The 27,377-nt window shown below is 36.5% G+C and overlaps 1 protein-coding gene across 2 annotated transcripts; it reads left to right on the forward strand.

Moving 5' to 3' along the window:
• The first annotated feature begins 1,882 nt into the window (after nt 1-1,882).
• Nucleotides 1,883-19,136, forward strand: Htatsf1 (HIV-1 Tat specific factor 1). Of its 2 annotated transcripts, none has more exons than XM_027940170.2 (10): nt 1,883-1,995; nt 2,562-2,802; nt 4,254-4,434; nt 4,799-4,846; nt 5,681-5,835; nt 7,977-8,140; nt 9,649-9,748; nt 15,348-15,437; nt 16,319-16,456; nt 16,997-19,136. In XM_027940170.2, exons 2-10 carry the CDS (start codon nt 2,617-2,619, stop codon nt 18,233-18,235), a joined length of 2,301 nt encoding a protein of 766 aa, XP_027795971.1. In that variant the 5' UTR covers nt 1,883-1,995; nt 2,562-2,616; the 3' UTR covers nt 18,236-19,136. The 2 variants fall into 2 exon arrangements, with proteins under 2 accessions (XP_027795971.1, XP_027795970.1); XM_027940169.2 differs by lacking the exon at nt 1,883-1,995 and adding an exon at nt 2,164-2,361.
• The last annotated feature ends 8,241 nt before the right edge of the window (nt 19,137-27,377 follow it).

The following is a 27,377-nucleotide window of genomic DNA, read 5'->3' on the forward strand; positions in this document are numbered from 1 at the left end:
GTTGCAAAGAGAGATGTTTCCAGATCACCTGTTACTAGGAGTTATTCTGTACAAATATAAAAAGAAAAAGCACAAAGAGGAACCTGGCCTCATAGACCACAGCAACTGTCAGGAAAGAGAATGGCATCATAGGTACAAACGTGCTTAGCTCCCAATTCCACTGCTCAATTATTATCAGTTATCAGTAACTAATGCTGCTTCAGTTGCTCCTTTTACCTTCTGAGTCTCCTTGCTTCTGCTCTAGTCTGACACCCATATGTTCTATACTCAATCTTCCTGGGGGAAGCTCTTATTGACGACCGAACCCAGTCTACAACACATTGCTACCCAACCTGCCAGGTCACCCCACAGACCTCTGGGCAGTCTTTGGGCCAGGGTGGCTGGGTGACATGGGACTTAGGCATAAGGAATATTCACCTGCTTGTGAAGGGCTTGTGGGTACAGCAGGCACTCACTGTCATGTGCAGCAGGGTAAGGAGCATATAATCACCTATACTATAAATTCAGGAATGAAACAGGAGCCCAATAACACTGCTAGAAACAGCTATATACAATTTTTGGATCCAGGAAGAAACCTTTAGCAATATTTAAAGGAGTCTAAGAAAACCCATATAAAATGCATGGAAATTCAGTTCACTAATTGTTCTCACCAGAAAAGTTTCATGATACAAAAAAAAAAATGTAATTGAAAACAAAAACAAACCCAAACTACTATTTTTTTAATTTTTTTTTAGTTACAGATGGACACAGTATCTTTTTATTTATTTATTTTTATGTGGTGCTGAGGATCGAACCCAGTGCCTCACACCTCACGAGGCAGGTGCTCTACCACTGAGCTATAGTCCCAGCTCCCCAAACTACTATTTTAAAAACACTATTATGATTGAAATTAGATTCACATTGCTGGTATGTGTGGAACCAGGGTTTTCTAGAATCTACACACAACCTCTGTTTATAAGCAAAGGTCACTGGAATAGTAGAAATAATTTATTCTGGGAAGCTTTTCCCCACTCTGAAGTCTGGGTTATTATACTCATGTTTACACATAATGTATTATTTTAAACGAATTAATAGTTTTTAAATGGAATTTTTAATACTAGAGCAACAAATATTGATAAATATAATCCACCTATTAAAAAAGCTCTCTGGGGTCTCCAATAGTTTTTGAGTGTAAAGGGGTGCAGAGACCCAAAAGTTTAAGTATGCTGTTCTCCAACATCCTGTACTTCTCCTACCATATCATTTACCAGCTTTTCCAAGTCTTTCTCCCTTGAACTGTGCCTGTCTTATTCACTGTTGCCGCCAGAGCCTGATATAGTGCTTGGCACTTAGTAGTTCAATAAATATCCACCCAATTAAAAAATATGGACCCCTTCACTTTCAGCAATGTGTACAATTTTTGAAAAAAATCTATTTAAAAAAGAAACGTGTTGTGTATTTATAAAATAAACAGTCAACCAGTGAAACTGGCATTTACACTGGAATGTTTACAATTGAGCTTCAAGTTTGGACCTTGAGTACCTCTGAGTACTAGAGTATACGGGCGCTGCCCATCTTTCCTTCCAATAGAATCGAACTACAGCCTGAGGAAGGTACCAGATCAATACAGGAGGGAGATAAGTCTAGGAAAAGGTTGCCACTTTCATCCCATCGTTCGTTCATTCATTCATACACTCACTCCGCACTAGACACCAGACCCCGCGTCAGCTACTTAGGCGGCCACGTTGAACTACAGCCGATGCCTATCCTAGAGCAATCATTAAAAAATAAGTAAAAGACCTTTCCTGCGCAGGGGAGGGGCTACCAGGAGAAGGAGGCGCGTCATTTTCTCTAAGCAAAAGAAAGTTCTCCTGCCCGCCCCACCCACTTTCCCAAGATGGCGCCTGCCGCGATACCGCCCGGCGCCCGCTGCATGGGAATATTCCCACGCCTTCCTTCGGGACACCCCCGGAGCCCAACCTCGTCCAACCCGTGGGAGACTCCGCTGAGCCTCAGGTTCCTAAGGGGTTGCGGGTCCCAGCGGGCCACGTCCCGTTTCCGGGAGGGCTCTGGTGGGCGTTGACACGAGACAGCTACGCGCCCCCTGGGGCCCCGCCCCCGATTCGCGAGCCGCAAGCCCGCGTCGGCGCCTTCTGACGCTACTGTGGGCGTGTCGGCGCGATCCGCGACGTCGCGACGCGGCGGCAATGGCGACTGCGTCAGGCTCTGTGGGGCTTCGTTTTTAAATCATTTCCTGACATTGCCGCGGGAGCCGCGATTGTCTCAGACCCGGTAGGCGGCAGCGGCGGCGGCGGCGCGCGTGCGCGCTACTGCTGCGTCCCGGACCGAGCAGCGGCACCGCAGCCCTGTGAAGTGAGCCAGGTGGGCGGCGGCGCGGCCGAGCTCAGAGTAGCAATGCGCGCGCGCGTGTGCGGCTGGCGGGCGGGCGGAGCCGGGGGCGGTGCGGCGGCAGAACTGCCCTGACTTCCCGGGGACTGCTGGGGCGCAGTGGGGAGGCGGGCCGGGGGGCGGCGGGGCTCTAGCTGAGCACAGCGGACCTCCCTTTCTCTGCTCCCTTCCAGCGTCATCTGGGCCTTTTCTCTAGTCTAAACCCTGCCGGTGGGCTAGGTAGGAAACATGAGCGGCAACAACTTGGATGCGAACGATGAGTTTGATGAGCAGTTGCGAATGCAAGAATTGTACGGAGACACCAAGGACGGTGACACCCAGAATGATCCCAGCGGAGAAGCCGATTCTTTTGAGCAGCAGCCGGCCGACACCCCCTATGAGTGGGATCTGGACAAGAAGGCATGGTTCCCCAAGGTAAAATAGAGGCACCGGCGCCACTGCGGAGAGGGCCGCCTGGCCAGCCTTGCTGGTACTCCTATTACGTTTGCTTTGCCAAGGACCATGATCCTAGCCCCCCATGTCTGGTCATGACGCGTCTTTTTGTTGCGTCTGTTGCAGAACCTATGTGTAGAGAAACGTAAATCTTTAGGTAGTGTCTTAAATGCCTTTTGTATGCCTTATTAATTTTGTCTGTGAAGGTCACAGCTGGTTATTACATTGATGACTGATTTTTATTGCAAAGAGGAAAAACACTAGATTTAGTAACGTTTGATCTTAAGATAGTCAAGGTGATATATCCTGGGAATTCAGATATTAAGCTTATGTACTGTGTGAAGCATGTTGATTTTTTTTTAAAAAATAGCCATTTATATATCTTTATTGTTTGAACTTTTCTTTGCCCTTTGCTTTATTTTCCTACAAAATTTTGTCCCTGGGCATATGTCTTTGAACCGTTTAACCACAGGACTGTGACTAAAGATGCACAGAAGATGGATGGAAATGATCTGTGTACATTTGTTTGGAGTACTCAGAGTTTGTTAATTGTTTTATTTCAGCTTGGAAGTAAAATAACTACTGTTAAACTTGGTTCTCTAAACTTGTGGTAAATGGTCCCTGATAATCTTAAGACTCATATGAGCATCAGTATCAAAGGATATTAACAACACAGTAACTTGCAAGCTGATAATAACCAAATATGTCTCCATTGTGTGATTGGATGGTTATTTTAAAACTTTAGTGTTTTTCTTTTCCATTTTGTGTTGTATATATTCCAATCTCTCCAAATTGTTAAAATAGACTGTTTACTTATGTATAGTGATACCAGCTTGAGTGCAGATTTGTTTTCTTTTTCCTTCTGAGTACTTATCAATTATTTGGTAAGGGATTAATTTGTAACTCTCTTTTTATGTTATTAATTCCAAAAAACAAGGAATACACATATGATTTGGACTTGTCCTTAATTTGTTTTGATATTGAATGATAGTGTAATTTAATTAGTGATAGAGTCAATATGAACATTTTGTTTTACAATTGTTAGCCTCATTCTTCATACAAAACATCAAGAGTTGCATGCCATATGCTCTCATATTCAGAAGTGTGAGTATTTATTGTATACGTATATTGCATCTATGCAGTAAGAAATTGGTTTCTATAATAGATTATTAAATGACATTTGGTGTTCTGCATTATTGTTAGCTGCTATTTCCTTTATTTTATGTATTTGTAGCCTTAGTCAAGGGTATGGTAGGGAAGTAATAATTTACAAATGAAACAATTAGAAAAGGAGCCAATATTTCTTTAAATGCTTTGGTATTTTATGCATTTACAGTTTAATTACTATAAGTGTTAATCTGCAGAAGTTTAAACTTTTTATGGGTGGAAATAACTTTGAATTTTTGTGTATGCATTTTGACTTTCTTGTCCAGATCACTGAAGATTTCATTGCTACCTATCAAGCCAATTATGGCTTCTCTAATGATGGCGCATCTAGTTCTACTGCAAATGTCCAAGATGCCAACACTAGGACTGCAGAGGAACCGCCACAAAGAAAAACCCCTGAACCTTCTGATCCTAGAAAGAAGGGAGAAAAAAGAAAGGCTGAATCAGGCAAGTGGTTGTACCTTGCAAAACATGAGCATAAAAATTTAAAATGTGAGTGTGTAAACATATATAGTTAGTTTGGGGGGAATTATAATAGCTCTGAAGGAATGAGTTTTTTTCTTTAAGATGTCTGAGTCATAAAGAATCAAGATAAAATGACCATCTTCTCTTTTAGCCAGGGCTTGAAAACAAATCTGTCAAAAGGTTCAAATATTTGAAAGGTAGGCAGTGATTTGAGTTAGTTTATTAGTCTTCTAAAGGTAAGAGAAAGTTCCTAGAGATTTTAAGAAACTGTCACATTGTTAAAATTTCATAATGTAATTCTTATCTTGGCTTTTAAGTATTTTATGTATTTCTTTTTGATTTTTAGGGTGGTTTCATGTTGAAGAAGACAGAAATACAAATGTATATGTGTCTGGTATGTATACCTTTTAAAACAAACTTAAGATTGAACAATTTAAAAAAAATTTTTTTTAGTTGTTAATGGATCTTTATTTTATTCATATTTATATGCAGTGCTGAGAATCGAACCCAGTGCCTTACATATCTGAGGCAAGTGCTTTATCACTGAGCCACACTCCAGCCCAGGATTGAAAATATTTGATGTTGAGATTTTTTCAAAATGATTTTTAGTTTTAGTTCCTCTGAAGTCCATTTTTAAAATCTTTGTGGATGGATGTATATATATGTTTGTATTTTATGTGTATATGTGTATATATTTTTTGGTATAGGGGATAGAACCCAGGGGTGCTTTGCCTTTGAGCTGCATTCTCAGACTTTTTTTTTTTTTTTTCATTTTGAGAGGGTCTTGTCAAGTTGCTTAGGCTGTCCTCAAATTTGAGATCCTCCTTCCTCGGCTTTCCAAGTTGCTGGTATTACAGATGTGTGCCACTATGCCCGGCTCATTGTAGAATTGTTTGTTCACTTGTTTACACTAATGAGGAATTTGCTTATTACAGGTCTAAGAAAAATTAAGTGTATGTAACTTTGCATATACCATCCATTTTACCTGCGTTAGCTAATTGATGACAGTTTGCCCTCTTCAGATTCAGTGAGGGCTAAGCAAAAATAATTTTAATATATATTTGAATACATAAATATGTGAATGTTCCTTAGTTTGATAGATGTAAGATTTTTGCATTCACTTGGAAAATCAGTTTTGCATTCACCTAAGTTGTAAATTTCTAATTGATCGAATGCTAAGTAACTTTCACCTTTATAAATATTTTGGAAAATTTTCTTGATTTTACAGGTTTACCTCCTGACATTACAGTGGATGAATTTATACAGCTTATGTCTAAATTTGGTATTATTATGAGGGATCCTCAGACAGAAGAATTTAAGGTCAAACTTTACAAAGATAATCAAGGAAATCTTAAAGGAGATGGGCTTTGCTGTTATTTGAAGGTTAGTTATATGATCAAATAAGTTCTTGTATTTCCATTTTTTTTAATGGAGGTCTCACTCTGTTGCTCAGGCTGATCTTGAACTCGAGGGCTCAAATGATCCTCTTGCTTCATCCTCCTAAGTAGCTGGGACTAAAGGCATGATTCATTGCACCTGGCCTTTGTATCACCATTTTTACCTCAGGAGCCAGGACTATAATCATTTAAAAAAATTTTTTTTAGTTGTAGGTGGACACAATACCTTTATTTTATTTACTTATTTTTATGTAGTGCTGAGGATCAAACCCAGTGCCTCACACGTGCAAGGCAAATGCTCTGCCACTGAGCCACAATCCCAGCCCAGGACTATAAAAGGTGATAACTTAAACCAAGAAGTATTCAAAACAGGGTATAAAGAAAACTGAAATTTCAGGTGGTACCTGTGTGTATCACTTTGGTAAGGTTTTCACGTGTTTTGAAAGTATATAAGTATGTGCCTGAAGTGCTTCTTTTGTCTTAAAATTCTCAGTGCAAAGATCTGTTCATCAATGTGTGTAATCAGTTGGGAAAATGGTTTAAAAATCTGAGAAGAAAAATGAAAGCCAGAAACATTTTTTTGGCCTGTTGCAATGAATTAGACCAGGGTTTTGCAAACTCCAGCCTGCCACCTGTTTTTGTAAATAAAGCTTTATTGGAGCACAGCCATACTCATTCATCTATGCATTTGTCTGAGACTGCTTTTGTGTTTCATCAGAGTTGCATATTTGAGCATAGACCTCATGGCCCACAAAGCCTAAACTGCTTACTAAATGGCTGTTTACAAAATGACTTTTCTGACCCTGGAATTAGATTATAAAGGACATGATAGCTTATGCTTATTGCTTTAAAATATTTTTGAATAGGAGAAAAGAGAATGATATTAACAGAAATTTGCAGATGTTTTGTGTAGTCTTGGTACCATGAATTGCACAGAGGTAGCTCAGTGCCAAAGGCAACAACACCTGCCACCTTAGGAACGAGTATTATGTGTTATTGCTGGGTACAAAATGTACATGATAATGAAATGTCCATTTGTCATAGAACCTGACAGTAATTATAAAGTAAAATAAAAAATGGTACAACAGCAGTGCAAGCACTACAAGTGCGTTGTGAATCTGCTGTATTTCAGTAAGACCAGAAGAGGGAAGGATTAAGCTGACAGCTTTTTGGTAGGTAGGTTTTTAACCTTGTTCTTAAACAAGATGGGTGTGGGATATAAGCATGACCATTTGAGGGAAGTACTTTTGTAGTGTTTAAATGTAAGGAGATTTGTAAGTTTTATAATTCATCAAGGATTATTAAACATCTGTGAACTGCTTCTTTAAGGGGGTTTGATTGGATATTTAAAAAATGGAGTTTATGAAACTTCATATATATAATTTAGGGCCCATAAAAGCACAAGATTATCAAACCAGTAAATTGAGTTCCAGAAAAATTTGGGTAATTATTTTAAGATCCATATTTGATTTGAGCAGCTGAGTTCAGTTTTGTTTTCCTCAGACCTTCAGGTCTTAGACTCTTTGGATCTGATAACTGCCCACCTTATATAGGACCCACATTCTATAAATGTATTTCATGAATATGCCGCTAGATATCTTCTACTTATTAGTGTATTGCAGACCAGTATTTTAGTTGTTGAAGCAAAAAATTAAAGGCTGGAAATCTTATTCCCAGTTCCTTGAGTCATCTAGCCTTTCAGGTGGGAGTACGATAGGATTTTAAAACTAGAATCAACCTTCCATTATGCAAGTCCATTCACCTTATTTTGTAGATGTGCAGTTGACATTCCAAGAGGCAAAATTAACCCAGTAATTAATTTATTGAATATTTAACTGTCTGCTAGTTCCTACCCTTTGCGTGAACTATTTCATTTCATAAGGAGCCCTGTGATGAAGATAGTACTATTCCATTTTACAAAGGAAGAAATTGGGGCTCAGAGTTTAAGTAAGGGGCCCAAGTTCACACAGCTGGTTAGGGGCAGCTGTGTCTCCAAAGCAAGTTTCCTTATTTACATTCTAGAGTTCTTTATTTCAAAGTAGGTAGTTGTCATCATTCCTTTCTAAAAGACTTCTCAAATTTTCAGTGTGTAACTTATTGACTGTATTTTATTTTACCTTTATAAAGAGGGAATCTGTGGAACTTGCATTAAAACTTTTGGATGAAGATGAAATTAGAGGCTACAAATTACATGTCGAGGTAGCAAAGTTTCAGCTGAAGGGGGAATATGACGCCTCAAAGAAGAAAAAGAAGTGCAAAGACTATAAGAAGAAGCTGTCTCTGCAACAGAAGTTTGTATTTTTTTTTTCTTTTTGGAAGGTTCCATATAAATATCCTAAAGTATATTTTTGATAGTAGCCACTTAGTTTTGTTTCATCAAAAATGTCTACAGATCATTTTTAAAGAATTTCATTAGTTCACCAGGGATCTTTGGTAATCTAGTTGATGGGCTGATTTGGCAATGGTGGTATTTTTTCTTTCTGCAGTATTTATTTATAATATAATGGTAATTAACTGAACTAAGAAAAATCAATTTTTTAAAAAAAATATTTTTTAGTTGTCAATAGACCTTTATTTTATTTATTTATATGTGGTGCTGAGAATCAAACCCATTACCTCACACATGCTAGACAAACGTTTTGCCACTGAGCCACAACCCCAGCCCCAAGAAAAATCATTTTTTGAAAATGTTGAACATTAAATTAGCAAGATAGTTTAGGCTTATATACCAGAACTTTTGGTTTATTTTCAATGTGAATTGAAATCAGTTATACCAGGAGCTAAATTTTTATATACAGGTTTGTTAGTAGAAATTAGAAATGATAAGCTTTATTACTGTATTTTCTGTATAGTTACATGTAGCATATATGTAATGTTGTCAGGTTTTTATTAATATATTATTAAACAGACTGAAGTATGCTAGTTTTAAGAAAAGGATACTTTCCCTGATGTTAAAATAATAATAAAACTGTTTAGTTGTACTGTCCCATAGTTTTTACAAGATTAGTTTAAAAAGATACTACAAATTTTGTAAATGGTATTAGTAGAATTTAAGACTGTAACAAAGTGAGTAGTTTTATATATTTCTGTGCAGCTTGTTCTTTATAATGATAAAGTGCCTAAAAACTAACGCAAAACATTTTTTTAACCTCAAAATACAGTCAACTTTTCATATCCGTGTGTTCTATATCTGTGGACTCAGTGTACTCTGAATTGAAAATATTTGGAGAAAAAATTACATCTGTAATGAACATGGAGAAACTTTTTCTTGTTATCATTCCCTAAGCAATACAGTATAACAACTATTTATGTAGCATTTATATCATATGATAAGTAATGTAGAGGTTGACGTAAAGTATACAGGAGGATATGTGTAGGTTCTATGCAAATACTGTGCTATTTTATATAAAGGACTTGAGTATGGGTTTTGTATCCAAGGTGGGTCCTGGAACCAGTCATCCATATATGCTGAGGAACAACTACATATCTTCCTAGAGAATAATAAGTAGTAAGTAATTAGGAATTTTAGGAGTCCCATTGGAATGTTTGTATGAGATGAGTTGCTTATATATGCTGAGGGTTTCAGGTACCGGGTTTATTTTTACCCCTGCCCAGCGTTTTTTTTTTTTTTTTTTTTTTCAGAAAATTCTGTGAATGGAATTGTGACAGAAATATACATTGTTTTAGAATCAAATAATTATCATTATTAAATATTCAAAGGGTTATATTAGTAACTCATTTTCTATCCAACAAGTCTGAAACAAAATTCATTTTCTTTCTACTATATTATGATATTTAGGCAGTTGGATTGGAGACCTGAGAGGAGAGCTGGGCCATCCCGGATGCGCCATGAGCGAGTTGTCATCATCAAAAATATGTTTCACCCTATGGATTTTGAGGTAGGAAATGGTGTTCTAATGAATAGGAATTCTGATACGTTTTCTTTCAAGGGAGCCCAAAGGTCATCTTCCATCTTTGTCATGTCACATCCTACATGTTCAGGTAGTGGATAAGGCAGAAAAATGGAGCCAAGAATCAATCTGATGTTTTGGATTTGTCTTTGTTTGGCACCATGTTCTTTTAATTGTATCCCAGTAAAACTGTTTATTTTATTTTTTATTTTTTAAATTTTTTAATTTGTTCTTTTTAGTTATACAGGATAATAGAATATATTTTGACATATCAAACACATATGGATTATAACTTCCCATTCTTGTGGTTGTATGTATATGAACATAGGAAAGTTATATCTGATTCATTCCATTGTCTTTCCTAGTCCCATCTCCCTTTCCTTTTCTTCATTCCCCTTTGTCTAGTCCAGTGAACTTCTTCTCAGCTTAATACTCTTATTGTGGCCCCAAATAACAACCTCTTGGTATGGGAAATTGTTAAGAAATATCATCATTTAAAGATCAATGAGGATAGTTTGTGGATTTTGAGTGCAGTCCAACAAGTATGGGCTGATTTGGTGGAGAGTACCAGTTGCACACTTGCAAATGAAAACTCACTTTGCTACTAAAAGTTTAATCCTTAGTATAATGAAATTCAGCCCCCAATGTTTTAAATAACGGGTGTTGTTTTTTTTCAGAATTTCAGTTTTACAAAACCCTTCAGTGGCTACTAGGAGAAGGTTATAATATTTAATGTCCATGTAAAATTCTTAAGAACAGGAAAGAAATGAATAAAGGAAGTTTTCTAGTACTGAAGAGGTTTGAGGAATACTACTTGTTGTCAAGGTATCTTGTGCTGCATTCTGCTTCTAATTTTTTCTGATGTAGATTGACACTATCATTACTGGCAAAGCAACTCTATTCTCTGTCTGGTTCTGGAATTATAGCAAGTTATACATGAAGAAACTATTCATAATGTAAAATTCCAGGTTTACAAATGTGGTAGGTGCAATCAGTGCTCATTCTTGTTGTTCTGTGCATGGTTTGTAAACAGTGTCAAAATGCAGTATCATTTTAGTTGCATTAGAAAGGTTCCCAAGATGGACAATTGAGCTCTATCTCTGAACAGTGATGCAATAGGACTTACTGTCCACCTGTGGAGTCTGGACATCTTTCAAAGTCATTGGATAGATGCATGTGGTATATTTGTAAAGTTGCATGGTGTCTGCTGACCAGAATCCAGAAGAACCTTGAAATATTACAGAGCTATTGTAGACTTGCAGTAATAATGAAGTATGACTTAAAAACACACATGTATACAAGCACACTACAGAAGGTCTCTGACTTTACCTGGGTTTGACTTAACACATTTTTGACTCTGTGATGGTGCAAGAACAATATGTGTTCAGTAGAAATGGTGTTTCAAATTTTGGATTTTGATTTTTTCCCAGGCTAGCAATCGTGAGGATGAACAACCAGTACTCTACAGTGTATATACAGTGTTCACTAAACTACATCCAATATTCAAATCTTTATTATAAAATAGATGTTTTTGCCCAACTATGGGCTAATTTAAATGTTCTGAGCATATTTAAGGGAGTCTAGGCTAAGGTCTGGTGTTCAGTAGGTTAAGTGTACTAAATGCGTTTTGTACTTAGTATACTTTCAATTTCTGATGGGTTTGTTGGGACGTGACCCCATTGTAAGTTGCATAGCATCTGTAGTTGCTTTTTGAAGTGCTGTCCTTGCTGGGTTCGACTTTAAAAGCAATTCATAGGTAAATCACAGTATCTAGTCTACTAGGTACAACTCTAGAATTTCCTGTGATTCATCGAATTTTATCTCCCTGGTGAATAAGTGGTTTGTTGCTTAGGTGGCATATTTATTTATGTTACTTGAAGTCCTTGATTCACATATATCAAACTCCTGACATTCAAATGTGAATGTAATTGCAAACTTAATTTAAAGCATTTAGACCCTCTAAAGAAGTCTGTAAATTTTATATGTTCTTGTTTCTGCCTCCTGCCTTGCTTATTGAGAGACCCTATTTATGTGTAACTGTCACCCTGAGCTGACTTAGCTTTATAAATATTATCCCCTCCAAGCTACATTTATTCCATCTTAACCCTTACAGATCTACTTATAAATTTCTGATTCTTTAAAAACAAATACTTCTTGGTTTAGTGTAAACTTTACTTTGGAGTTACAGAGCCTTTATATTACCCTGTTTTGTTTCACTTGTGTCATTTATTATTATCTGAAATAATTTTATCTCTTCTGCTAGAATATGAGTTCCATGAAGACCAGGACTTTGCCTACTCTGTTTGCTGCTGTAGTCCCAGGGAATAGAATTGTAGACCCTAAATATGTATTTATTATTAGGCCCTCCCAATATTTATTTTATGGTTCTGCAATTGAACCCAGAGACTAGTGTGTGCTGAGCACATGTTCTAGCACTGAGCTATACTCCCAGCCCCTGCCCTATTATTTATATGAAGAATAATTGAAAGAATGAATGAAATCCCTATTACTTCCAAGCCAGAGTTTCTGCATTCATGCAATGGATAAAATATTTCTGCTTTACATCTTTGTAAATGAAAGCAATTTTCTTCTCAGATGCTATGCTTCAGAGGGTGGCAGGACAGTCTGTACTGGCAGTGGTAGGCTTCAGAACTCCCAAGCAAAGAAATCCTTGGCCCTCTCCTTGTTTGTGCACCAACCTAGTTTCAAGTGGTTCAACTAGATTGACAAGAGCCTGTTAGCAAGAGAGAGAACAGTCTTGGTTTTTGTTCACTATCTCTGTGGTCTTGAACTTCAGAATGTGTAGTGTAGACCTATACTATCTGATATTGTAGATTCTAGCCACATATGTATAGTTTAATTAAAACTAAATAAAAAGTTCAGTTCTTCAACTGTACGAGCTATATATGCAATTAATAGCTACCAAATTGAATAATGCAGATATGCAAATTTCCTATCATCATAAAAAGTATTAGACAATACTGGTATAGACGTTATGTGACAATGAATAGAAGGGTTTAACAGGAAAGCCTGCTTTCATTACATAATTTTTGGGATTGTTTGATTTGACTGAAGACTTCTTGTGACCCTAAAGAACAGACATTAGCATTGAGCTTTTTAGTGGGAAACAAAACATTGAATTGTCAAGTTACTTCAAGTTATCAGAAATAAGTCAAGATTCTGGGAGTGTAATATATTTGTATTCTAAACAGTTGACCAATGTTAGAAGCAGCATATCTAAAAATACTCTTTGGCAGCAGGGTAAACAGTGAAGCCTAATGTTTTTAATGTCACTTCAGAGGGTCTGCAGTATTCGATTCAGCCTTATTTAAAAATGTAATGTCTGGCAAATTAGAATCCCAAGAGATGAGGAGTGAAAATTCAAATGCAAAGGTATGTTTCTCTTTGTGTGTATCAGCAATGTCCAATAGAAGTATAAGGTAAGCCCCATGTGAACTTTAAATTTTTTCATAATCCAAATAAAAATATATTGTGAAACTAAGGAAATTAAATTTTTGTGAATTTTAATTTAATCCAGCGTATCTAGCATATTACAGTTTTGACATGTAGTGAGTATAAAAATATTAGTGAGGTATACTCCTTTTTTTCCTTTTGGTACTAAATTTTCAAAGTGTAGTGTACGTTTTACACCTAGAGTACCTTGAGTTGGACTAGCCACATTTCAAATGTTCGTAACCCTGTGTGATCAGTGTCCACTGTCTTAGCCAGTGTAATTTTATATTGTAAAGGCATGAGAAATATCATTTATTTCTTCTATACAAAACGAAACACCATCATGGGGGAAATAAATTCTGAGAATTAATGGTAGAAAGTTGTAGTGCGTGAGGCCAATTATAGTCACAGGCCTATTGCTTGCAAAGTGCCGTCTTCAGAAAATTTCCATGTGTAGCTCACTAGGTTAAAGAGTCTTCCTAAAGGAGGAGAACATTATCATGGAGCATCAGGATACTGTACAGCAATGATAATGTATTAGTTTTTCAAGTTGGTATAAATGAAAACAAAGGTCTGGCAAGACTTAGGCTCAGAATTGATACCTATCTTATAGGAAGAATACTGAGAAATTGATGTAGAAATAGTGGTGTCCCCCACCCTAATGGAATCACATTTAAATTCAAAATTTGTTAAATACTTAGAAACTTTTTTTGTTCTTGTTTTTTTATATAACCCTGATTTTTCTTGGTGAATAAGAGAGAGATTAGGAACAGTTTGTCAAACTCTGAAAAATATTTTATTGATTATTGGCTGTATATAAAATTCTGTACTGTTTACAAAACTCAGTGAAACAAGATTCCTGCCTTCTGCAAGCACATGATCCCATAGGAGCTGATTAGACACATGCATCACCAATGGCCACTGCGTGACTTTATCAAAAGATGTTTATGTTCCATTGCACCATTTTCAGATCTGATAGTTCTGCAAAATTAGGTTTTCTTCTCCAAAATAAGGTTTTATAAATAGGGAAATTCAATCTGCCAGCTATACTTTTAGAAGCTGCAGATTTGTGCAAATTGGGTTTTACATTTTTTCTTTTAAATCTGATTTCAGTAACTGCTTCCCAATTTATTTTTGCTTTTTGAGAGAACTTTAAGGGAGAAAAGCTACTTTTTGGTACTTTATCGTAGTTCCTTTTTAGTTGGTAAGAAAAATAAAACCCTGTGAGAAAGATAGATGCATTCAAATGTTTCTTAGTGTAAATGGACTTCAATAGAAATTCTTAGATAGCATATCTTCGTTTATATTTGTAGTTGAAATTCAAGTTTATAAACCTAGCTTTTTCTGAGCCCTTTTCATGCATTGAAACTTAGAGAAATATTCCCATTGGAATATTAAAAATCCTTTTGATATGAGGAGGAAAGTACACCTGAACTTGACTACTAGAAATAGCAATGCTCAAATGTTCTCCGTACACTTGGTTGTTGTAAGAGCAACAGTAAGAATATGTCTTAATGTTTGCTTTATACCTTGTGTGCTGTGTTGTCTTGTTATAACACAGCAGAAGATAAGATAAACAAGAATCCTCCTAAGGTTTACCTTGTGAGTTAAAATAGAATCTTGAAAGCACACACACAAAAAAGGTTTTAGAAAATTTAGTCAATAAAAGTGATATCTCTTTCTCCTTTGCAACATTTCTGTAAATAGGAATCTATCTGAAAATCAGAGCAAAGGACTCATCAGTATTACTATGATGCCTATGCAGTACAGGAATTACCAGTCTGTGACTAAAAGTGTGCCACAGGGTTTCTTCCTTTACTGCTGCTGTTAATTTGGAATTTCCAGTCCCACTTCCCTTCCTTTTTCCTTTGTCACTGTAGGCCCCCCTCTTCTCTTTGCCATGCTTGTCCATTTCCTCTGTCTTAAAGCAGGGTAGACATATACTAGTAGCATTGTCTGCAGTGGTCTAACTTCATTTGATTTTTTTTTTTTTTTTTAATTTTGTAGACTATAGACATAGTCAAACTTAAGCAAAACTTTTTTTATTTGTGGGTTTGTCAGAGCAATAAATTTGATTCTCAGGAATTATAGTTGAAGAAACAGGAAAACATTTTAATTATGTTAATTTTTACAGGACGATCCATTGGTGCTGAATGAGATCAGAGAAGATCTTCGAGTAGAGTGCTCCAAGTTTGGACAAATTAGGAAGCTCCTTCTCTTTGATGTAAGTTCATGGCTTGGAAAAATGAATCCTAAAACAATTATTTTTCTAGCTTAATATATGATTATTGAACATCAGTAAGCTCCTAAATTTTAGATTAATATTTTAATATAGTAAGTTTGCTATCTGATGGTAGTCATCTATCAACAATAACTAGATAGACATTTTTTATTTTTACAAGTCAAGGCTTTGATAGACTTGGTATGTCTTGTTCATTTCTCTTCATCCCTCTTAGAGGATGTGATCAGGTGAAAGAAACTGCAAGAAAAATGTACAAAACTTTATTTTTCCCTATTTGCCCACATTTTCCCCTCTCTAAATTATTCTTCTCTATATTTGGATCAATTGGGGGAAATATTCTACTGTGTATTTCCCCTTTTTATCCTTCTTTTACTTCCAAAATTGACATAGTAATTTAAAGTCACCATTTATTTTTGTTGTACTATTAGCTCCTTTACGTGTTATCATTTAGCCCTCAACAACCCTTCCAAGGTAGGTAAGTCCTATTCTACCCACTTTACAGATGAGAAAACTAAAACTTTTCAGTTGGAGCACCGTGCCCAGGGTTTATTCAGCTGGTAACTAACAGGCAGGATTTAATCCCAGAGTGAATCTCACTTCAGTGTTCATAGTCTTAACAATTACTCTGTCTTATCTCTCATTAAACAATATTTTTTGCAGAAATATTTCTGGCTCTTGCTAGATAAGATGTAGCTAAAGAAATAGCTGAATGCATGCCGTTTTGGGGATAAAAGGGAGAAAGACTTCTTAAAGTCTTCTACCTTGAAGTATCAAAGAGAATACTATACCTTACATACTTTATCAAATGTGTTTTGCTTTTAATCTTATTGTTCATTATTTTTTGTTCATTCTTGTCTTTCTAGAGGCACCCAGATGGTGTGGCCTCTGTGTCCTTTAGGGATCCCGAGGAAGCTGATCATTGTATTCAGACCCTTGATGGAAGATGGTTTGGTGGTCGACAGATCACCGCCCAAGCATGGGATGGGACTACAGATTATCAGGTAAATTCTACAGTTATCAAGGCACACAGATTGTTTTATTACCAACAAATATTGATCAAGCAGTCTTTTAGGATGAAGTTTTGGGTTTGGTTTAATCTGTTTAGTGTAACAACACTTCTTTTAAATAATACTTTACATTCAGAGGATGGAAAGAAAAAATGTTGCAGTTTGTAAGTCTGAAATTTTGAGACTTGCCCAGAATAGTGATAAGAAAAGAACACATTAAACCAAAACATTTCTTTTCCTTTCTGTGTTGTTGTGTCCAGACAGAACTCAAATACTAACTTTTAAGACATGAAACATTTCTGCAGTACTGTGGTGTTTTCATTTAGTTAAATGATCCTATTTAAGTTTGGCTATTATTTAAAGTCAGTAAATCAAAATGTAAAGTGTTTGAAAACTGAAGACAGATATTACTAGGATTTCCTGAGGGGAGCTGCCTTATAAAATCAGGGTATTTTCATCAGAATTAGAAACACTCAGAGAAATTGTTCTTGTCGCCTAAAACTCATTTTAATGGCAATTTCTACTCATCCACAGGTGGAGGAGACCTCAAGAGAAAGAGAGGAAAGGCTGAGAGGATGGGAGGCATTTCTCAATGCTCCGGAGGCCAACAGAGGCCTTCAGCGTTCAAATTCTGTCTGTGCTTCAGAAAGGGCAGGGCCTTCTAGAATAAGGCATTTTTCAGAACACCCAAGCACATCTAAAATGAATGCTCAAGAAGCTGCAACTGGAGTGGCATTTGAAGAACCTATTGATGAGAAGAAGTTTGAAAAAGCAGAAGATGTGGAAGAAGTTGAAGGAGAGGCTTCTGGAAAAGATGCTAAAGAAGGTGGGCCTGAAGAAGAGGTCAAAGAAGGCTGCCCTGAAAAAGAGTCTGAAGAGAGCTGCCTTGAGAAAGAGTGTGAGGGAGGCTGTCCCAAAAGAGAATATGAAGAAGGCTGTTCTGAAAAAGATTTTGAAGGGGGTAGTCCTAAGAAGGAGTTGAAAGAGAATGGCCCTGAGAGAGAATCTAAAAAGAAGAAACTCAAACGTGATTATGAAGAGAACGGTGTTGCCAAAGAGTCTGAAGATGATGACCCTGAAAAGGAGTCTGAAGAGGAGGATAGCCCCAAAAAAGAATCCGGAGAGGATGACTCAGAGAGAGAATCTGATGAAGATGGTTCTGAAAAGCAGTCAGAAGAAGGCTCCGAAAAAGAATTTGAAGAAAATGGCCTTGAAAATGATTTTGATGAGGAGGGCTCTGACAAAGAGTTTCCTGAAAACATTCTTGACAAAGAGTTAGAAGAAAATGACACCGACAAATCAGAATTTGATGAAGGCTCTGAGAGAGTGTTAGATGACGAGGAAGGTTCTGAGAGAGAGTTTGATGAAGATTCAGATGAAAAGGAAGAAGAAGAAGAAGATATATATGAAAAGGTTTTTGATGATGAGTCTGATGAGAAAGAGGATGAAGAATTTGCCAATGAAAAAGAGCGGGAAGATGCTAATGAGAAAGAGGAAGAGGAGGATGCCGATGAAAAGCTGTTTGAAGACTCAGATGAAAAGGAAGATGAAGAAGATGCAGACATAAAGGAAGATGAAGATGTAGATGAAAAGGTATTTGAAGATGGCAATTCCAGTGAGAAGTTTGATGAGGAGGAGTGTTCCAGTGACAAGGTGTTTGAGGATTCTGATGACAGGGGGACTTTGGGGAATGTGAAAGAAGATGCACTGTCCACAGGCAGCAGCTTTGTCCTTAGTAGTGATGATGATGATGATGATGATGATGATATTTAATCCCTTAAACTTGCTTTTTAGGGAGAGTCCTCCATCTCCATTTGCCTGTGCTTCAGGGTCATTACTAGTAGTGTTATATGAACATATGCATAGTGATAGGGTGCCATCTGATTAATGCATTGAAGTTTTTCCATTGTTACCTGTACCTAATTATTTTAAATATCTGTTAATTGGCTGTCGAGTTAAAACCTCATAGTTAATAACGCAAATAAACTGGATACTCGTCCTTTTTGTCAGATTTGTTAAATGCATGCAAAATAATATTTTTAAAAGTATTCTGATTGAAGTTTGTGATATTCAAAAATAAAAATAAGCTGATAATATGCAGAAACTAAAAATTGTACTGGAGTTAAATTGTATCTTAAATTCATGCTATTGCTTTATTCATACAAAATCTCTTGGGAGTGTCCTTGTTTCCAGCTCATGTTACCACTTGTGTCCCAATTTCTCCATTCTAAATCAGAACATGTTCCTGAACTCATAAAGCAAACACCATTTCAGAGTTTTTCCCTGCCCAGTCCTTCCACCATTGAAAATATAGGGGAGACTAGCATTCTTTCATGTACTGTTTCTTAGCCTCCTTGCACCCCTTTAAAAGTAGATTTAATGAGACTGCTCCCCAGAAAATTTTATGCATGCATACTATACAACTTCTGTACAGTTTTGGGGGGTGGTTCATGGATCCCCTGAAGATTAAGAACTTTGTCATGCATACTTCAGTTTTTGTTTGTTTTTGTTTTAGAATAATGGTGCCTAGTATTGTGTGAAGTTGTGTAGTCCAATACAGTTGTGGGTCTTAACTATGCTTTCCAACTTCAGTATTGATTACTAATGATGTAGCAGTAAGAAATTATTCTCATAAATTAGAAGCATTAAAATAAACTGCATTGGTGCTCTTTCATTATAGCGTCTGTAATCATTATCTTCCTTAAACAGCAAAGAGTTCCTATACTTGAAGCCCATTTTGTTCTGAGGATTTTTTAGTCCATGTGTGGGATTTCTTAAAATCTTCAGGATTTTACCAGGGATGAGTCAGTAAAAAAGTTACATATAGGAATATTGCAAACCCAAACTGTTCCCTTCAAAGATTTAGAGTCATTTAAACACTGATGTATTGTAGAATTGGTTTTCTAAATAAAAGGAAAAGAATGCTTTACCCTCTGTAAACAGAGGTTGGGACACATTACAACGGAAGTTAGCTCTACGATCATGAGAGGGGCCACTTCATTCTTTACATTAAAATTGTAACTTTGAAGATCCCAAATCTGCAAGACTGTACATTTCATCTGTTGTTTCAGATACTAACCTTTGCTTACTAAATATTACCATTTATAAGAATGGAGAATGTAGTAAATTGGACGGGGGCTAATTTAAGTGGTAGAGTGCTCACCTCACACATGTGAGGCACTGGGTTCAATCCTCAGCACCACATAAAAATAAAGATTGTGTCCATCTACAACTAAGAATATTAAAAAGAATGTAGTAAACTTTCACTATTTGGGGGACTGCATCATCTAAACAAAACGTTGCAAACCCTGACAGGTTCCCATCTACAATATGAACATTTTTTCATATAAACACACTAGAAGTGAAAGATAGCTGTAAAATGGTCATGAGAATATAAATTAACAGCCACACAGCACACACACATAGCCACCTGTTTACTAAGTAATCAGGTTTCATTGGTCCTAAAAACTGAGTTTATTGTGAGGCAACAATACATCCTATTATCAGAAGAAAAGAAAATATGGGGGTGGATTCTAAGTACAACAATGCTCAACAATTGCCTGACAATTCCTAAATTGAATGTTCCTTCAGACTAGTTAATTTGCACAAGATATTTCATACTGTATTGCATTCAACCTTGAATGTATGAACCACAAATGGCTTCAGGCATGCCTTTGAATGGCATGATTGCCCTGTTCTCTGAGCCCACGCCTATCTTGAACAAGAAACTTGAAACTTCATATTAGATAAAAAATATTACTTATCTTGGGCAATATTAATGAAGTATTGAAGTTGTTACTGCTTTCTACAGGAGAAACGATAAGGGAAAAATAGGAGTAAGTTATTCCAAGTATCTATTCTCCTTTCTTAAGCAGTCATAAGTACGTTCTTTCTGGAGCCCAGAGGAGAAAAATCCAGTCCATTTGGAAAGCGCTACTTCTTCCTGTTCGATCTGTTTTCCTGATGTAAGTTCCTTGATTATTTCTAAGTCTTGGAGAGAAGTTAGGAATTAGCTAGTATTTGGATTATGCTTTTCTCAAATAATAATGCAAACTTTTTAAAAAGTAAGCTTAACATTTTTATGTAATAGAAATGTTTTTAATTAGTTTGAAAAAAAGCCATACTTTGGCGAATGGGAGAATGCCTATAAATTTGCCCTTTGTGAATATTTGTCAATATTCTTAAGGATATTTTCCTTATTGAATCTCTTTCTGATACAAGTTGCAACCTTTCTTTAGACAATCACTTCATTTAAAGTCAGTTTGCTCACATACTTTTTGCCTGTTACCACACTTCATTTACTGGCTTTGTTTATATCTCTCAGTAAAATACCTCCCTGATGTTAGAAAAAGGAAAAAAAATATATTCCTTTCTAAAATCACAAGTTGCTATTACAAATAGCCTAACTCTTGGAAACCCGTTAGCGTAGAGAATAACTGCTTGAGAAAAAAAAAAAAAACAAGCTGAAGGCTTGTTCCTCTAAACAGCAGTACTCAGAGATGGGGCTTTTAGGAAAGTGATTGGCTCATGATCGCTTTAATCTCATCAAGGGATTGATTCATCGATGGATTCATAATTTGATTGCATTATTGGGAGTTGTACTTTACATGATTCATCATGTAAAGTTGACTTTTTAGGTGTTCAGATTTTGCCATGATGGTTTTATTTTCCATTAGAAACCAAGAAGATACTGAGGTTATATGATAGATCACAAGTATTGCCCTCAATTAGAAACCATAACCAGGTGGCCTTGTGTTCATATTTTAGTTACCTTGTAGAACTCGAAGTTTGTGATATTAAGATGTGCTGGCGGTACAAAGCTAAACAAAGACAGGACAGCAGTAACAGCACAAAGATGGCTTTTTCACTGCCATTATTGCACTGCTGGCACTACTTCTCAGTGTTTCTGCTGAGATAGTAATGATAACATTAGAAGGCAGAATCAAAGTATAAAACAGCCTTTGTTTTGCTGTTTTCCAGGTTTATCACAGTAATTCAACTTAAGTAATAATGATAATCCACAACATCTAAATGTATAAATGTCCAGTCAACTATGTGTCTGATTTTCAGATTTGAAAATATGATTGACTTTCTTTTTTTCTAAGTGTTTTATACTATCTTTTAAATAATGAAATCTTTAGGTTTTAGGTAATTCTGAAGAAATAATAGATTAGGTCAATCAAATTTTGTATGGCATTTCAATGTTTTTTGTACCACTATGTACTGGGACTATGTGGGTCAATTTGAGATGGTTGTAATGTTAAACTATTGATTTAGAGTATTTAGACTCACTGTAGCATCTATGTTATGGTTTGAGTCTGGAATCTCACCCAAAGTCTCACATGCTGAAGGCTTGTTCCTCTAAGCAGCAGTACTCAGAGATGGGGCTTTTAGGAAAGTGATTGGCTCATGATTGCTTTAATCTCATCAAGGGATTAATTCATCAATAGATTAATAATTTGATTGCATTATTGGGAGTTGGTGGAAATTATAAGAGATGGGGCCTATTTGGAGGAAGTAGGCTACTGGGAGCATGCCCTAGAACAGCATATTTTGTTCCTTGTCCCTTCCTCCCTCTGTCTCTTCTTCCTGGCTGCCATGAGGTAAACAACTTTTCCTCACCAAATACTCCTTGCCATGATATTCTGCCTTACAATGGGCGCAGAAATGATAGAGCCAGCTGGGGTGCAGTGGCACATGCCCATAATCCCAGCAGCTCAGGAGGCTGAGGTAGGAGGATTACAAATTCAAAGCTGGCCTCAGAAATTTAGGCCCTAAGCAATTTAGCATGACCTTGTCTCAAAATATAAGAGGGCTGGGGATGTGCCTCAGTGGTTAAGCACCCATGGGGTCCCTGGTGCTAAAAAAAAAAAAAGTAGAACCAAGTGACCATGGACTGAAACCTGTTAAACTATGAGCCAAAATAAACCTTTCCTCCTTTTGTTTATGTTAGGTATTTTGTTATAATGATAGAAAGCAAGTATGAACTGGGCTAGTGTGTGCCCAATAATATGCTAGGTGAGGTGAGGCAGTGAGGAATAAAGGGAAAATTAAAAATGGATACTTCCTTAGATGGTAGGTGTAGTGTCTATATGGAGACAAGACAGCCAAAAAAAAAAAAAAATAAGCCCCACATACAATTGGCATTTGAGATGGTTAATCAGAATTATAAACTTGATTGGATTTAAAGATGCTTAGGATTAAAAGACTTCTGGATATGTCTATGAGGGTAGTTCCAGAGACAATTGGCATGAGGGACAGCAAATTGAGGGGGAACACTTTCCCTGAATGGTGACACTGTTCCATAGACTGGGAGCCCAGATGGGATAAAAAAAAAATGGGAGGAGGAAGCTGTACTGGATGCATGCTTGATTTTTCTTGAGTTGATGCATCCGTGGCTGCTACCATTGCCCATGGACTTTGGACCCCATATCCTTCAGTCTTCCAACATGTAATCTTACCAGCAATTTCCCAGGTGAAGAGAAAGCCTACAGAAATGGAGAAGATCTTTGTCAGATACTCTTCTGAAAGAGAATTAATGTCCAGAATAAAGAACTAAAAGTAGACAACATTATAAAACAAATAACCCAATCAATATATAAACAAATGAACTCGACAGACATTTCTCAAAAGAAGTAAAAATTGTCAACAATTTTATGGAAAAATGTTCAACATCACTTTTAGCCATCAGTGAAACACAAATCATTTTATTTCTAGCATCACAACTACACTGTTTATTTTTTATTTTATTTTTGGGAGTAGCAAGGATTGAACTCGGGGGCACTCGACCACTGAGCCACCTCCCCAACTCTATTTTGTATTTTATTTAGAGACAGGGTCTCACTGAGTTGCTTAGCACCTTGTTGTTGCTGAGGCTGGCTTTGAACTCATGATCCTTCTGTCAGCCTCCTGAACACTGGGATTACAGGCTTGCGCCACCATGCCTGGCTTACACTGTTCATTTTTATCATTAAAACTACACTGAAATTCTCTGACTCCAGTTATAATGGCAATCATCAACAATTCAAATAACAATAAATGCTGGGGAGCATGCAGGAAAGGGAACTATTACATACTCTTGGTGAGAGTGTAAGTTAGTACAACCACAATGGAAACCCATTTGAAGTTTCCTCAAAAAGCTAAAGATAGAACTATCATATGATCCAAATATACCACACCTTGGTATTTATTCAAAAGATTTAAAGTCAGCATACTTACAGATAGAAGCTTACCACAGTACAATTCACGATAGTCAAGTTATGGAATCAGCCTAGGTGTCCATTGACAGATAAATAGATAAAGAAAATGTGGTACATATACACAATGGAATATTACTCAGCCATAAAGATGAATAAAATTATGTCATTTGCAGGACAATGGATGGAACTGGAGAATATAATTTTGAGCAATATAAGTAAGACTCAGTGAGAAATGTACCATATATTTTCTCTCGTATGCAGAAGTTAGAAGGAAACAGACAACCAATCAGAAGAAAAAGGATGCCGTGACAGTAGAAAAGGAATCTCTGTATTTTTTTTTTTTGATAGGGGGAGGGAGAAGAGTGTAGGGGAAGTATTGGGGAGTGAAATTGATCAAATTACCATATATATATATATATATATATATATATATATATATATATATATATACACACACACACACACACACACACACACACACAAATACACCACAATGAAACCCACATTTCTATATAATTAATCTGTACCAATAAAAATAAAACAAAAACATGTATAGCATGCACAAGGCCCTGGGTTCAATCCCCAGCACCACACACACAAAAAAGGATAGCATAACATGCTAAAAAATGAACTATGTGAAATTTCCTTTGAGACACCCCTTGATTCGATCTCTAAAATTTAGTTTCTGATTTCCCTACACTCTTCTTCCCTGTTATTTTAGTTTCTGCATCTGTTCTGCAGATAACCAGCAATTTTACCAAAAATTATTGTGTGTTTACAAATTTGTTTGGATCTCTTTCAGCTTGACGATGTGTATTATCTCTAGTCACTAGAAGTATCTTATTCCTTTATTATTACAGTAAAGAAATGAGAGCCCAATTCCAGTATCACTGTAGAAATAAAGGAATTTGGGCCATTTGGCAATAAGACAATTTTTCATTTATGTACTTACCAATGTTTCTGTTACAAATTTAGTCTTCTTAATATTAAGGCACTAAGCTTCACTTCTAGCTCCACTTTATATTCAAATCACCAGGAAGGATGACAGGGAGAATGGTGAATCAATAAGCTATTTACAATGAATGAGTGAAAGTATGTAAGAATATCCATTGAATATAAGAACAGCCCTGAGAATCTTTGAACATTAGCCTTTTTACACCAAAGTTCCATACAATGGGAGTTTGCTTATAAAAGTTCCAGAAGTGCTAATTATACTCTCCATTCACACAATAAATACAGACCATGAGCCAGACATTGGTCTAGGTGTGGGGAATATAATCAAACTACATTTTTATATATGTACAAATATGCCACTATTAAACCCACCATTCACTAACAAGGGGGAATTAGGGAAAGATAAATCTGATGATAGATGCTGGGAACAAATTAAATCAGGAGAATGTACTAGAGACAACTTGGCCCCGGGGAGATGATTCTTTTTTTTTTTCTCTCTCTCTTTCTTTTGACATTTTGTAGATACATTTCTTTTACAGGGGTAAAATATAACTTGGTAAAACCTTACCCATTTTTCTCATTAAATATTAATTGAGAAACAAAAATAATGCTATTCAGGTATTTTACTTAAAGGAAAACTTCACAAATAAGGGTTATTGGAAAGATTTGTCAATCTGAATTAGTGGAAGTTCTGGAACATAAATTAGTTGTTTATTTATTTATATATGACAGCAGAATGCATTACAGTTCTTATTACACATATAGAGCACATTTTTTCATATCTCTGGTTGGATACATAGTATATTCACACCGATTCCTGTCTTCATACATGTACTTTGGATAGTAATGATCATCACATTCTACCATCATTAAATACCCCCTACCCCCTCCCTTCCCCTCCAACCCCTCTCCCTTATCTATAGTTCTTCTATTCCTCCCATGCTACCACTCCCTATCCCACTATGAATCAGCCCCCTTACATCAGATAAGACTTTCGGCATTTGGTTTTTTTGGATTGTCTGACTTCACTTAGCATTATCTTCTCTAACTCCATCCATTTACCTGCAAATGCCATGATTTTATTCTCTTTTATTGTGGAGATGATTCTTTAGCCAGGGTGATAAGGAGTGAAGGTTGCTGAGGAGGTGACATTAAAGCCAATACTCAAACAATGAAAAGGTCTTGCCAGGTAAAGAAATGGGGTAAGATGGTTCCAGGCAGCAGAAACAGCAAATGAAAAGACCCTGAGGCAAGAATAAACTTGACATGTCCAAAATCCAAAAAAAAGTTCAGTATGTCTGGAGTAGAATGAGCAAGGGAGGGAGTGGTGGATGATGAGGCTGGAAAGGTTGTGGGGCCAGATTGGAAAAGAGAGGGACTTGAGAGCCCTGGAAAGAAGGTGGATTTTATTTGGAGCATATAGAAAGGCATTAGAACATTGATTTTTAAACAAAGCAGTGATTCCATCTGATTTGTGTTTTAAAGGGAGTTTTTTTAGCTGCATCAAGGAAACAGAACTAGAAAATTAGGAGGGTTTTTCAGTAGCTCAATCAAGCAAAAGATGGTGATATCTATGCAAATAGTGAAAAGTGATTGGATTTAGGATATATTTTGGTGGTAGATATAAAAGTGGGGGAGAAGATGTCAAGAAGTTTGTATTTTGGGTTTTACAGTAAGTACAGATGTTTCTAGTGTAATGGCACCTCTGAATGTTTCACACAATGCAACGATGTGTGCTAAAAATAATAGGGCTTATGGGAGATGCAGGGTTAGGGCAAATCATTCAAAATCCATGGAACTTAGTAAGTAGAGCATTCAGAAGCACAATACCAAGTCCAGTGATAGAAATAGTGGAGTTTATCTCTGATACCATTTGCATCCCATAACCCAGTTAGTTAATCTTTTGCTAACCCTTAAATCCAGCTCAGCTTCCTCCTTCAAGATATAAGTCCTACAGGACATTCACTTCTAATAGTGAGGAATTTTAAACAAAATTTAAAAGTGATCTGGGACATAGTCCTTTTCACATTACTTTTGCATCATCTTCATCAGTACTCAGTTTTATCAGATAGCTTAACATAGGAAAAAAAACAGCAAATATTTAAATCATTTAACTGCTTACCCTAGTACCAAGGAGGGTCTCTCTGTAGAGTTCTGCATTATGCTTAAGGTCTTCATGTACTGCTAAGGCCTCCTATTTAGTAGTATAAAAGTTGGTCACAGCTTGAAAATATTAATGTGCTAGAAAAATGGCATGTGAATGATGCCATTTTTAAATATTTGTTCTTTTTAAGTAGAGTGTATTTTGACATATACATACATGGAGTACATCTTATTCTATTTAGGATCTTGTTCTTGTTTTGATCTTTTTTAGATATACATGACAATAGAGTGTATTGTACAACCAATGCCACTTCTGTTATACCAACATTATTCCCCAATTACTTAAGTAATTACCAGCAAAGAAATACACACACACACACACACACACACACACACACACTGCAACAGACAGACTATGGAGCTTTTAAACAGAGTTGTGTGATCTGGATTATGCTTCAGAAAGATCATTCTGACTGCTAAAAGCAGGACAAACTATGGGCTGGCGTCAAAGGGTGCCCTTAAGGGACTATTGTAGTAGTTCAAGTGAAAGGTGATGGTGGCTCAAACTAGGCTATTAGGAAAGATGGTGAGAAATGACAGGATTCATTCTGTTTATATCTTGGTGGTCAAAGGATAGCATTTTCTGATGGATTGGATGT

The sequence above is a fragment of the Marmota flaviventris genome, chromosome X (genome assembly GCF_047511675.1).
Source record: "Marmota flaviventris isolate mMarFla1 chromosome X, mMarFla1.hap1, whole genome shotgun sequence".
In the NCBI taxonomy this organism is placed as follows: domain Eukaryota; kingdom Metazoa; phylum Chordata; class Mammalia; order Rodentia; family Sciuridae; genus Marmota; species Marmota flaviventris.

Excerpts from the sequence above, each read along its gene's own strand:
- Htatsf1 (XM_027940170.2), top strand. The coding sequence starts at position 2,617 with ATGAGCGGCAACAACTTGGATGCGAACGATGAGTTTGATGAGCAGTTG. Across the intron at positions 15,438-16,318 it reads GGAAGCTCCTTCTCTTTGAT|AGGCACCCAGATGGTGTGGC; the intron begins GTAAGTTCATGG and ends TTGTCTTTCTAG. Across the intron at positions 16,457-16,996 it reads ATGGGACTACAGATTATCAG|GTGGAGGAGACCTCAAGAGA; the intron begins GTAAATTCTACA and ends ACTCATCCACAG.